Genomic DNA, 14,570 nt, shown 5'->3' on the forward strand with positions numbered 1-14,570 from the left:
ACACTGCACTGATGGAGAGAGAGAGAGAGAGAGAGAGAGAGAGAGCTCAGACTGTGTTCACACTGCACTGATGGAGAGAGAGAGAGAGAGAGAGAGAGAGAGAGAGAGAGAGAGCTCAGACTGTGTTCACACTGCACTGATGGAGAGAGAGAGAGAGAGAGAGAGAGAGAGAGAGAGAGAGAGAGAGAGAGAGAGAGCTCAGACTGTGTTCACACTGCACTGATGGAGTCGTAGAGGACGAGCTGCACTTCCTCACTGAGTGCAGCAAATACAAAAACATCAGAGACGCTTATTTTACACAAATAGCACAGATTATACCTCAATTCCAACAAGAGAGCCTCATAATCAAACTGTCTTATATTTTGGGAGAGAAAGAAGAGTGTATTCAGCTGGCAGCGCAGTATGTGTCCTCCTGCCATCATATGAGGGAGAAGGGCTGAACCCTCTTCTCCATTAAACTGCTCTCTGTACTTATTTGTGTTATTGTATATATTTTTGTTATTTTATTTATTGTGATATATTGATGCATAATATTGAATTTTTTTTATTAAATATAAAATACACTACTAATACTCTACTAATACTCTACTAATGCACTACTAATACTCTACCAATGCACTACTAATACACTACTAATACTCTACTAATACTCTACTAATACTCTACTAATGCACTACTAATACTCTACTAATGCACTACTAATGCACTACTAATACTCTACTGATGCACTACTAATACTCTACTAATACTCTACTAATACTCTACTAATGCACTACTAATACACTACTAATACTCTACTAATACTCTACTAATACTCTACTAATACTCTACTAATGCACTACTAATACACTACTAATACTCTACTAATACTCTACTAATGCACTACTAATGCACTACTAATACTCTACTAATGCACTACTAATACTCTACTAATACTCTACTAATGCATTACTAATACTCTACTAATACTCCACTAATGCACTACTAATACACTACTAATACTCTACTAATACTCTACTAATACTCTACTAATACTCTACTAATGCACTACTAATACACTACTAATACTCTACTAATGCACTACTAATGCACTACTAATACACTACTAATACACTACGAATACTCTACTAATACTCTACTAATACTCTACTAATACTCTACTAATACTCTACTAATACTCTACTAATGCACTACTAATACACTACTAATACACTACTAATACTCTACTAATACACTACTAATACACTACTAATACTCTACTAATACTCTACTAATACTCTACTAATACTCTACTAATACTCTACTAATGCACTACTAATACACTACTAATACTCTACTAATACTCTACTAATGCATTACTAATACACTACTAATACTCTACTAATACTCTACTAATACTCTACTAATACTCTACTAATGCACTACTAATACACTACTAATACTCTACTAATGCACTACTAATACACTACTAATACACTACTAATACACTACTAATACACTACTAATACTCTACTAATACTCTACTAATACTCTACTAATGCACTACTAATACACTACTAATACTCTACTAATACACCACTAATACTCTACTAATACTCTAATGAGAGTTAGTAGACATGTAGGTGCAGTTACTTATAGACAACAGAATGTGTTAAAGGGACCATCAAAATAAAGTGAAACCAATCAAACAACCCTGTGTGTTTTTAAGAGCTCAGCAATCTGAGGCAGGAGATGCTTCATCATCATCATCATCATCATCATCTCACTTCAGTTTCCATATGCTTTAGATCAAAGGAAGCTTATTAAATCAAAAGTTTAAAAAAAAAATTGTCCAGAAACTAGCTTTATCTGAAGTTTTGTAAACTTTTCCTAATGTATTATTATTAGATGTTTATTGCAAGCTGTTTTATTTCAGTCAGGCGGGCCGACGGACACCCCAGGGCCTGCAGTAGTGTGTGTTTTAATGCCACATCTCGGTCTCTCTCTCCTCCAGCACGCTGTCCTGACCTCCACGCTGAGGAGGCTGGGTGACGAGGTGTCTCGAGGATCATGTGACCCGGCGCGCCCGCGTGTGTGTCCACTGTTTAAGAGCTCCTGTCTTCACACACGCTTTCTGTGCAGCCTCATCATCATCAAAACCATCAGTCAAGGTCAAACTAGTCAAGTCACCTTTATTTATACAGCGCTTTTTACAATACAGAGTGTTGCAAAGCAGCTTTACAGTCATAACAGGACAATAATGGAACAAAGTTTTGTTTTTCCAGAAGAAAATAGCGTCATAGTCCAGTTCAGTGATGGTTCATTTAAAAGTAAAAAAGTTATTAATTTAGTTAAATTAAATATAAAGCCGCTCTGGAGAAAACCGTGATGTCATCATCCAGTTCAGTTCTCATATAATCGTGTCAATACAGCAGATCAATAATATTGTTGAATATTAAATTGAATGTCCCCAACTAAACAAGCCAAAAGCCAAATGTAGACAAAGGCGAAAAAAGGTCAAATGAAATGAGTCTAATAGACAAGAATCACTCAGTAATTATCATGCAGTGCATTTACTGTTTTCATATTGTGCAAAAGAATATATATTTTTTTTTTTCTGGTAACACTTTACAATAAGGTTCCATTTGTTAGTATTCGTTAAACATGATCTAACAATGAAAAATACTTCTAATGCATTTATTGATCTTACTTAATATTAATTTAAACATTTACTAATACATTATTGAAATCAAAAGTTGTATCTTTTTGTGATCATATATACAGATTAATTAAATTATTTCTAAAAATGTAAAGATAAATAGACAATCGCTATATGCATTAATATCAGGTTTTATTTTACTATGCAAAACAAATGCATAGAAAAACAAACATTGATTACAACATAATTAGTTATTAATATCTCATTGGTTCTCTCTTGTTTTTGCATGTGTTCATAATTTCTTTATACGACAGCCTGGATAAAATTTAATCAAAACAATAAAACAAACTCCAAGCACAACTGCGTAATATGACTACAAAATATTTAAACAAAAAATGTAAATTTTCCTAGGCTGGAAATCACTTTTGCCCACTAATGTATATATGTATGTATTTATAAAAATATTAATTAGATATAAAAATACGAATTTATATATATATGTATATAAATTTTTTTATTTTTTTATTTTTTTATTACACACACACGTGCTTGTGATGATGAGCAATTGTACGTTCACGTTTAGGGTCATTTTATGCATGTTTTTGACCTCTGACCTCTCTTTGATGATTTCACTGTATCTGCAGCAGGTGGCAGTGTTGCACACGAGTCTGCAGTTCATATCATACTTTATATGCTTAAAAAAACACACAAAGTCAATTTTCCATTAATAAATAGTTTATTTCTGACACCAAAATTGGAGATGCGTCATTGAAATTAATAACATGTTGAAGTCATGAACATTCCTATAGTCCGGATAAATGGCTCAAACTGCATTAATGTCTAAAGCATCTCATTAACATCTCATCTAATCTCTATTCTACTGCTGCTCTTACAAGTCTTCAATCAGAAAGCCTTATGACATTAAATGTTGCATTCATTACAAACGATGCAAATTATCCTCTTGTTTTCCATTACAAATATATAAACATTCTTAAATCAAGATACATTTACTGGAGAAGCAAAATGAGATTAAACCCTTTTTTTTTTTATTCAATAATATAGTATAATACGGTTCATCATACAAAAATAAATAAAGATTTCTTGAAAAGTGCATTTATATTACAGTGCTAAATATGAATGATTCTGTGTTTATTTGCAATTAGAATATTGTTTCAAAGCGGCTTCAAAACAGGAAAATAAGGGAATCAGTGATGCAAGCTTTATCAAATATGAGAAATTCAGCTTTAAAAAGACTGTTAGTGTTCAGATCAGTGTTGATTTAGTTCAGTTTAATAACTGTAAAGTTCATTATGAAACGAGTTAAATGCAGTTATTACAGTAGTGTCATTATTCAAGGCAAGTTTATTTATATAGCACATTTCATACACTATGGTAATATAAAGTGCTTTACACAGAAAGGAATTAAAATACCCACTAAATAAAAGCAAGCAAAATTAAAACCGTTATAAAAGGAATTTAAAGAGATATATGATACAGTTATAAAATGAATTAAGAGTAAAAAGATGATGCATAGGTCAACTTCTCATCTGGCAAAACACTGTTGTATCATATTTTTCACAACTTCCAGTTTTACTCTGAGATTTCCCCATGGTGATTGCAGTGTGTGTGTGCGCGTGTGTGTGCGCGTGTGTGTGCACGTGCGTGTGCGCGTGTGTGTGTTCTTTCAACGATTTTCCGCTAGAATCATACAGCTCTAGGACTCACAGGTAACCTCGGCTTCACTAACCCATCAGTCCAAACCACAGAGATTTGTTCTTCTGTTATTATTCAGCTCGAGTCTGTTCAATGTTGATTCAGTTTAGCTCAATAACGGTGTCGATGTTGCATCATTATTTCTCTCTTCCTGAACTGATGCAGTCTGTGATGTTGTTCAACAGAAGTGAACCAATCAAAACTAACTTTAGCTGGACAATAACTTTATTCTAGAGCTGCTGTAAAGCCAAAACTGATACTTTAATTTCCTATTATCACTGTAAAGCTGCTTTGAAACACTCTAGGGCTGAAATTCGAATAGTAAAAAAATCAATACTATTCGAATATTGCTTTTTTATGTATATTTTTAAAAAAAATTAAATGCTTGCCGGCTTGGCTTACACGCATGTAGAATTGAGATGCTTTTGTTATGTCTGATAAACAATAAAGTTTTTGAATCATAACACAATTGTGCACGTTATCCACGCTCTATCTTCATAACACAACAATACTGTCAGATATGGCGGAGAGCAATGTCTCGGAAACGGAGGTCACCACTCCTGACGATTATGTGTGGAAGGTGTTTGGATTTCAAAATGGAAAAATGACAAATAAAGAAGTGGCAATCTGCAGAATATGCAAAATCCGAATGAAATATCACTCCTCAACTAGAAACCTGAGGGCAACCTGACAGACAACGTTACAAGAATTACTGCTTTTCTATCATGCTATAGTGGCATTGGCGATCCATAAGCCTGTGTAATGTCGTAAATATTAATAATAGGATGAATTTGAGCATTTAATATTCGAATTTGAAATAAAATAAGGAATGGAATTCGAATAGTATTCTAGAGGAAGATCGACAGCCCTAAAACAGTCTGTATTGTTCAAGGCGCTGTATAAGTGAATGTGTCTTGACTTCTCCTCCTGTAGTGGACGTTCTGGCTCAGGCTGTAGACGTGCTGTCGTGTGCGGTGCGGACCGATGAAGGACAGGCGCTGTTCCTGGAGTACCAGGCTCTGCCGGTGGTTCTGGTTCTGCTGAGAGGAGGGAGTCCAGGTCTGCTGGCTCGGTCCACAGGTGTCCTGATACAGATGAGCTCAGAGTCACGTGAGAAACTCTTCATGCTACACGTCCTCTAAACTACTCTGATGATCATTTAAAACAGGGCTTTCAGTCTTTTAATGCCACGGGCTCCCAAATATGATCTTCTTAAAATCCTAAAATTTAAAAGGCAACTGTATATTTTTTATAAAGTATAGTATAAAGACCCAGTTAATACTGTAAAATATTAATGTTATGAAAATGCGTAAAGTATGTGTACATCATTGCATTGCACTTTTTTTTAAATTTAATTTAACCCAATTTAATTTTTTTGTTTTAATCCAATTATTTATTTTGATCTAATGTATTAATTTATTACTTATTTAAATCATATTGCGTTTATTTATTTTATTCAAATGCATTTTATTTAAATAAATCAATATTTACAAGTTGTACATTTAAATATTTTTTATTTAATTTAATTGGATTTAATTATGTTGTTTTTTAATATAATTATTTATTTTAATACATTTTTATTTATTCCTTATTTAAATCAAATTATGTTTATTTGAATTTATTTTAATCAAAAATTAAAATAATCAATGCATTTTAATCAAATGCATTTATGTATTTAAGTAGTTTTATTTTATTTATTTCTTTAAATAAATTTTTGTTTATTTATTATTTTTTGAAAACAAATGTATCTGTTTCGGTGTTTAATATTTTTAAATAAATATATTTTAGTAAATATATTTGTTTTAATTTATTTATTTTAATAAATTATAATTTAAAATAATTACATAAATAGTTTTAATCAAATGCTTTATTTAGTTTTTATTTATTTCAATCAATCCAATTTTATGATTATTTTTATATAGTCTTTTATTTATTTAATAAAAAAAAAAAAAATTTAATCTTAAATTTTTTTTTTACTTTTTCATGGACCCCCAAGCACTTCCTGTGGGTCACTGCACTCCAGTTTGAAAACCAGAGCATGCTTGATTTAATTCAGTCATGGTATTTGTGGTTCAGTAATGGGTTTAATTAAATTCCCATCACACTGTAATGGCGGTGTACAGTATCGGGTCACTGATGTGATTTTGATGTGGTGTTGCTCATGTTCAGGCCCGGTGGACTGACAGCTGGTGAAAAACACTCACGTATCGTAAAGTGAGTGCGTTTACGAGAAGGGCCAGGAATGTGCCTTTCACTTTCTTACGCGCTGACACTGAACAGACGTGTGTAGCGCGAGCAGTTTACAGTGAGCTGGCCTGGCAATTAGGGAGCTTTACAGGAGGATAATTATGTGAATGTGTGAAGGGTGGAGCGGGAGGTCACGTCTGAAGGTCAGCTGTGGTTGTCTGGTCGAAGCTTTAATGTGCTCCATGTGTCCTAAATCAGCTCAGACTGAAGACTTTAACAGACGGCCTGAGATCAGACTCGCGTTAGGCTTGTGAGAGGTCGGACCAGGCAGAAGTTCAGAAATTAAAGGATTAGTTCACTTTAAAATGAAAATGTCCCCATGATTTACTCACCCTCAAGTCATCCTAGGTGTATATGACTTTCTTCTTTCAGACAAATACAATTAGAGTTATATAAAAAATATCCTAGCTCTTTCAAGCTTTATAATGGGAGTGGATTGCAACCAACAGATTGAAGCTCAAAAACTTGCATCTATCCATCATTAAAGGGTTAGTTCACCCAAAAATGCAAACTCTGTCAGTAATTACTCTCCCTCATGTTGTTCAACCCCGTAAGACATTCGTTCATCTTCAGAACACGAATTAAGATATTTTTGATGAAATCTGAGAGCTGGATCACTACTCCATAGGCTTCTAAGGGATTGAAACTTGTTCCCCGAAAAGTTATTAAAGACATCGTTAAAATAATTCAAGAGACTACAGTGGCTCAATCTTAAGTTTATCAAGCGACGAGAATACTTTTTGTGCGCAAAAACAAACAAAAATAACGACTTTATTTCAACTATTCATTTCCTTCTCTGTGGGCCTCGAGTCAGTTAAACTAGTGTGAATTATTTTTAAGACTGTTTATAACTGTTTTAAGTCATAAAAATGTAGATTTGTGTAATTTGATCTTGAATTTGAAAAGTAAGACTGATTACCTCTAACTAACTGCTAGTTGTTCGTACTAGTTAAGACACAGTCTTAACAAAATGGCTATATTTATGCAACTCTCCCCTGGAAATGTATGCAGATGAGTGCGCATTTAATTATATAATGCATCACTTGCATATTTATACATAACATTTCAGAAAACTGTTTTCATGGAAGGCCGTGTGTGTCTCTCATAACCGGATTCCTCCTCTGTCATCTACAGTATTCTGAGACTCGAGTGTGGAAATGTTTTCCATTCATCTAGATTAGAAGCAGTGTTTCATGCAAACGATTTAAAGCCATAAACCCAATATTACAGATTTTTTCCACAATGAGAATCCCTGACTATTGTTCCTCTGTCCATCAGGGTTGCTATCGGCTTTTCTGGATCAGTGCAGCACAGAAGATTTCTTCCGCTGCGCCTCGATGTTCCTCCGTAACCCTCGTGTGGAGCCGTCGCTGATGGAGAAGATGCTCATGCTCCTCCAGAAGCTCTCCAGTGTCCGGTTAGTAAAAAACTGTAATAATAAATAAATCATAACAATAAGGTTGAACTAATTCACTAACTAAATAAAATAAAAAAAGATTTAAATGTGATTTTTTTCACATTTTTCTCAAACATTACATTTTTTTCACATTAAGTAATAAATGAATACATTGTAATAAAATTAAAAACATTTAAATATTAATAAATAAAAATAAGATTGAACCAATTAACTAACAAAATAATTACATTTAATTGTAAATAAATAATAAAATAAATCACATTTGATTCAAATAACTAATGAATACATTTGAATCAAATGAATTTAAATAAATATAAAATATTATTTAAATAAATAATAAATTAAAATATTAAACCAAACTAAATACATTTGAGTAAAATAAAAATTGATTGAAATAAATCACATTTGATTAAAATAACTAATAAATTGAATTAAGTTAAATAAATGCATAAATTAATGTTACAATGAATAAAAATAAGATTACATTTTTTTTTATCAAATTTATTTATTTAGTTAAATTGGTTTAAATTAATCACAATTGATTCAAATAGCTAATAAAGAAATAGATTTTAATAAAATGCATTTTAATAAATATAAAAATATTATTTAAATACATGATAAATCAAAATAAACACTTTGACCTAAATATCTGCCATTCTTTTTTATTTTATATTTTGTTACCTATAGGGCTTTGTTTTTAAAATAGGGACATTAGTTTGGCTGTAATGCTCAGTCACTTGCAAAATAGCAAAAAAACATGAAAAAGAATCGTGATTTTCCTGAAAAAAATTGTTTACGTATTTTTGCTTACGTAATTTATGTTTACGTAAACGTATATTTACGCTCTGCAAGGGAAAACGACTCATTAGTTTAGTTTGGTTTTTCTAAACAGTGTCAAGATCATCTCATTGAGAAAGAGTGCAGTGACTTCACTGCAAAACCTTCTTCCTGTCGGTCCTGTTGAAGAGGGATCAGATGTAGGTCATGTGTGTATTGGGAGGTTCAGCTGTGATTCTGTTTGGTTGCAGGAAGAACAAGCGTCTGTTTGAAGTGTCGTCGCTGCATTTGTTGCTGCAGGAGATGCACCGAACCGCTGACCGTTCTCAAGCCTTCCTCAACATCAACCTCAGCTCAATCCTGCTCAATCTGGGCATGCTCACACGCTCATAACACGCTCATAACACGCCCATGACACACTCATAACACGCCCATAACACGCCCATAACACGCTCATAACACACTCATAACACGCCCATAACACGCCCATAACATGCTCATAACACGCCCATAACATGCTCATAACATGCTCATAACATGCTCATAACACGCCCATAACACACTCATAACACGCTCATAACACGCCCATAACACACTCATAACACGCTCATAACACGCTCATAACATGCTCATAACACGCCCATGACACACTCATAACACGCCCATGACACACTCATAACACGCCCATGACACACTCATAACACGCCCATGACACACTCATAACACGCCCATGACACACTCATAACACGCCCATAACACACTCATAACACGCCCATAACACACTCATAACACGCCCATAACACACTCATAACACACTCATAACACGCCCATGACACACTCATAACACGCCCATGACACACTCATAACACGCCCATGACACACTCATAACACGCCCATGACACGCTCATAACACACTCATAACACGCCCATGACACGCTCATAACACACTCATAACACGCCCATAACACACTCATAACACACTCATAACACACTCATAACACGCTCATAACACACTGATAACACGCCCATGACACACTCATAACACACTCATAACACGCCCATAACACACTCATAACACGCCCATGACACACTCATAACACGCCCATAACACACTCATAACACACTCATAACATGCCCATAACACACTCATAACACACTCATAACACGCTCATAACACGCCCATAACACACTCATAACACGCCCATAACACACTCATAACACACTCATAACACGCCCATAACACACTCATAACACGCCCATGACACACTCATAACACGCCCATAACACACTCATAACATGCCCATAACACACTCATAACACACTCATAACACGCTCATAACACGCCCATAACACACTCATAACACGCCCATAACACACTCATAACACACTCATAACACACTCATAACACGCCCATAACACGCTCATAAAACGCTCATAACACGCTCATAACACACTCATAACACGCTCATAACACGCCCATAACACACTCATAACACGCTCATAACACGTCCATAACACACTCATAACACGCCCATAACACACTCATAACACGCCCATAACACACTCATAACATGCTCAATACACGCTCATAACACACTCATAACACGCCCATAACACGCTCATAAAACGCTCATAACACGCTCATAACACGCTCATAACACACTCATAACACGCTCATAACACGCCCATAACACACTCATAACACGCTCATAACACGTCCATGACACACTCATAACACACTCATAACACGCCCATAACACGCTCATAACACACTCATAACACGCTCATAACACGTCCATAACACGTCCATGACACACTCATAACACACTCATAACACGCCCATAACACGCTCATAACACGCTCATAACACACTCATAACACGCTCATAACACGTCCATAACACACTCATAACACGCCCATAACACACTCATAACACGCCCATAACACGCTCATAACACACTCATAACACACTGATAACACACTCATAACACATCCATAACACACTCATAACACGCTCATAACACACTGATAACACACTCATAAAACGCTCATAACACACTCATAACACGCTCATAACACGCCCATAACACACTCATAACACGCTCATAACACGTCCATGACACACTCATAACACACTCATAACACGCCCATAACACGCTCATAACACTCATAACACGCTCATAACACGTCCATGACACACTCATAACACACTCATAACACGCCCATAACACGCTCATAACACGCTCATAACACACTCATAACACGCTCATAACACGTCCATAACACACTCATAACACGCCCATAACACACTCATAACACGCCCATAACACGCTCATAACACGCTCATAACACGCTCATAACACACTCATAACACGCTCATAACACACTCATAACACACTCATAACACACTGATAACACACTCATAACACATCCATAACACACTCATAACACGCTCATAACACACTGATAACACACTCATAAAACGCTCATAACACACTCATAACACGCTCATAACACGTCCATAACACACTCATAACACACTCAACACACTCATAACACGCTCATAACACGCTCATAACACGCCCATAACATGCTCATAACACGCCCATAACACGCTCATAACACGCCCATAACACGCTCATAACACGCCCATAACACACTCATAACACACCCATAACACGCTCATAACACGCCCATAACATGCTCATAACACGCCCATAACACGCTCATAACACGCCCATAACACGCTCATAACACGCCCATAACACACTCATAACACGCCCATGACACACTCATAACACACTCATAACACGTCCATAACACGCTCATAACACGCCCATAACACACTCATAACACACTCATAACACGCCCATAACACGCTCATAACACGCCCATAACACACTCATAACACACCCATAACACGCTCATAACACGCCCATAACACGCCCATAACACGCCCATAACACGCTCATAACACGCTCATAACACGCCCATGACACACTCATAACACGCCCATAACACACTCATAACACACCCATAACACGCTCATAACACGCTCATACACACGCTCATACACACGCTCATAACACACTAATAACACACTGAAAACACCCTCATACCACACTGATAACACACTGATAACACACTGATAACACGCTCATAACACGCTCATAACACGCTCATAACACACTGATAACACACTGATAACACACTGATAACACACTGATAACACGCTCATAACACGCTCATAACACGCTCATAACACGCTCATAACACACTGATAACACACTGATAACACACTGATAACACACTGATAACACGCTCATAACACGCTCATAACACGCTCATAACACGCTCATAACACACTGATAACACACTGATAACACACTGATAACACACTGATAACACGCTCATAACACACTGATAACACGCTCATAACACGCTCATAACACGCTCATAACACACTGATAACACACTGATAACACACTGATAACACACTGATAACACGCTCATAACACGCTCATAACACGCTCATAACACGCTCATAACACACTGATAACACACTGATAACACGCTCATAACACGCTCATAACACGCCCATAACACGCTCATAACACGCTCATAACACGCTCATAACACACTGATAACACACTGATAACACACTGATAACACACTGACACTGATAACACACTCATTCCTCCTCTTCTTCGTCTGGGGAATGTTGTGCTGAATGCTGTTTTTCACACTGAACGGGATGATTTTACACTAAAAGAACGTTGCGCTGTATTTCAAGTGTCCTGGAGTCGTATCATAGATAAATCTGAGATGTGTAGATTATCAGGGCTTGATGCTGTCATCATACTTTGACATTCTGCCGAACGCTGTCTTTTGTGTTTCACAGAAGAACATCTTATACAATGCAATTTTATTTATTTTTGTATACATTGAAATAATGAATTTGATGTTTTAAGTTTCAATTATTAACTCTATTAAACTGGTCTGTGATCAGATTAGTGACGTGGTTTGATTTGATCATGCACTGCAAAAATTTGTATGCCTAAATTAAAGATTTATGTATTTGAATTGCATTTAAATTTCCATCCATTTGGATTACGCCGTTTTAACTTTAACTAATAAACGTAATGCGATGCATATTTGTCGGTCATGCATAAATGAAACAGGTTTTCTGTAATAATACTAATAAACTGAATGTGCTTTATATATTTATCATCAATATTTTCAGAATATTGCTTGTTTCACAGCTAATTCACATTAACACAATTAATTGTTTTTACAATCATTTGAATAAATGCATTTTTGAAAATATGATTATTTTAATAAAATCAAATAGGTAGAAGTTAAACATGCTATGAAATTTTTTTTTTTCATTTATGCATGATCTTAAATTCATTAGTTTGTTTGTTAAATCTCCGTAATCCAAATGGATAGAAATTTTATATGCAATTCAAATGCATAAATCTTACATTTATGACTATATTGTTTTAGAGGGTATACATCCTTTAAATGACATTCCTGCTCTACATGATTGTTTTAAGCCTCTGATTTCTCTTCATTTGTGTCTAAACTAGTTATCTTTGTGTCTCCAGGGACCCAGACAATAACATTTAATTTTGTAACAGAATAATCGTTTTTTAGTTTTCTACAAATGTAATTTTATTCTGTTTATTAATGTTTTTACTCGACATTTGTGCACTTTTTGAAGGATTTATGATATCTTTTCAATTTCTATAAATAAATATTTATTTAAATAGGCTTTTCTTTTTTTCTTTTTTACAAAAAACATCATTTTATGTAAAATTAACTTTATAAAAGATTTCTAACTTCATTCATGAGGACAACATGGATAATTTTACATGGTTTAATGTAAGATTTTTGCCCATTATTTTTGAAAATGCAGTTTAAAGTGTTACAGTGTTTCAAAAATGACTTTGGTCAATGCACATTGGTCAGTTAAACAAGTGAACTCACGTGATTGGTTGAGCCAGAACTCAAAAATCTGAACATTAAACTCACTCACCACAAACTATCTGAACAGAATTATTCACACCAGTTTCTCTTTTTTATTCCCTCCAAATATTGTTTTAACAGACATTTATTTGTTTAAAACGTCCCTTGTTGCATTTCTGTTAGTATTAACCCTCTGGGGTCCTTCATTTCAGGGTCACACTCAGGGTCTTCGGGACCAAATGGTACGGAAGGGTTTGATTCATATTTATTAAAAGAAAATCATATTTTTTTTTTTTTACTTGTTTTTTATAATATTTTTTCTTTTCTTTTTCGGTGTTTTGAGATAATTTAAGATTTATAATTAATATTTATGCAATAAATATGACCCATTTCCCCCCCATTTCCCCCCCATTGAATATAATAGAAAATAAAAAAATGTAAAAAAAAATTTTTTTATTTTTTTTAAAGCTGTATTTCATTTTAGAGTCAAGCCTAGACCTCATAAAAGCAATTTTTGAAATTAAATGGATGCCATCTGGTGGACAAACTGAGCATTTTAAAAATGCAAAACACATATGTAATCTGAATTTATTCGTTTGTTTATGTATAAAAGTGTGTTTGTGTGTGTGTGTGTGGATGTGTCTGTTTTGCACTGTTTTGCATGTTTTATAGATTCACCCCTTCACTGTTGTGTGCTTTTTTTCTGGATCGTGGCTGATTTGTAGATTGTACGCACAAAAAAACTCTGTATTGTCACATTTTTGCCAATTTCCAAATCATTTCCTATGCCGGGTCCATTTGGACCCGAAG

At 34.9% G+C, this 14,570-nt stretch overlaps 1 protein-coding gene across 2 annotated transcripts in view; it reads left to right on the top strand.

Annotated features, from left to right (window-relative positions):
* ccdc138 (coiled-coil domain containing 138) overlaps positions 1–9,307 on the top strand; it is a 31,796-nt gene extending 22,489 nt beyond the window's left edge. For both annotated transcript variants that reach the window (XM_077215164.1, XM_077215165.1), the window contains exons 12-15: positions 1,994–2,150; positions 5,285–5,461; positions 7,877–8,015; positions 9,044–9,307. In XM_077215164.1, the coding sequence (XP_077071279.1) occupies positions 1,994–2,150; positions 5,285–5,461; positions 7,877–8,015; positions 9,044–9,185 (615 nt within the window). In that variant the 3' untranslated portion in view covers positions 9,186–9,307. The remainder of the gene's footprint in view (positions 1–1,993; positions 2,151–5,284; positions 5,462–7,876; positions 8,016–9,043) is intronic.
* The last annotated feature ends 5,263 nt before the right edge of the window (positions 9,308–14,570 follow it).

The sequence above is a fragment of the Siphateles boraxobius genome, unplaced genomic scaffold, assembly GCF_051911475.1.
Source record: "Siphateles boraxobius isolate OS27281-9 unplaced genomic scaffold, OSU_SipBor_1 7, whole genome shotgun sequence".
Taxonomy (NCBI): Eukaryota; Metazoa; Chordata; class Actinopteri; order Cypriniformes; family Leuciscidae; genus Siphateles; species Siphateles boraxobius.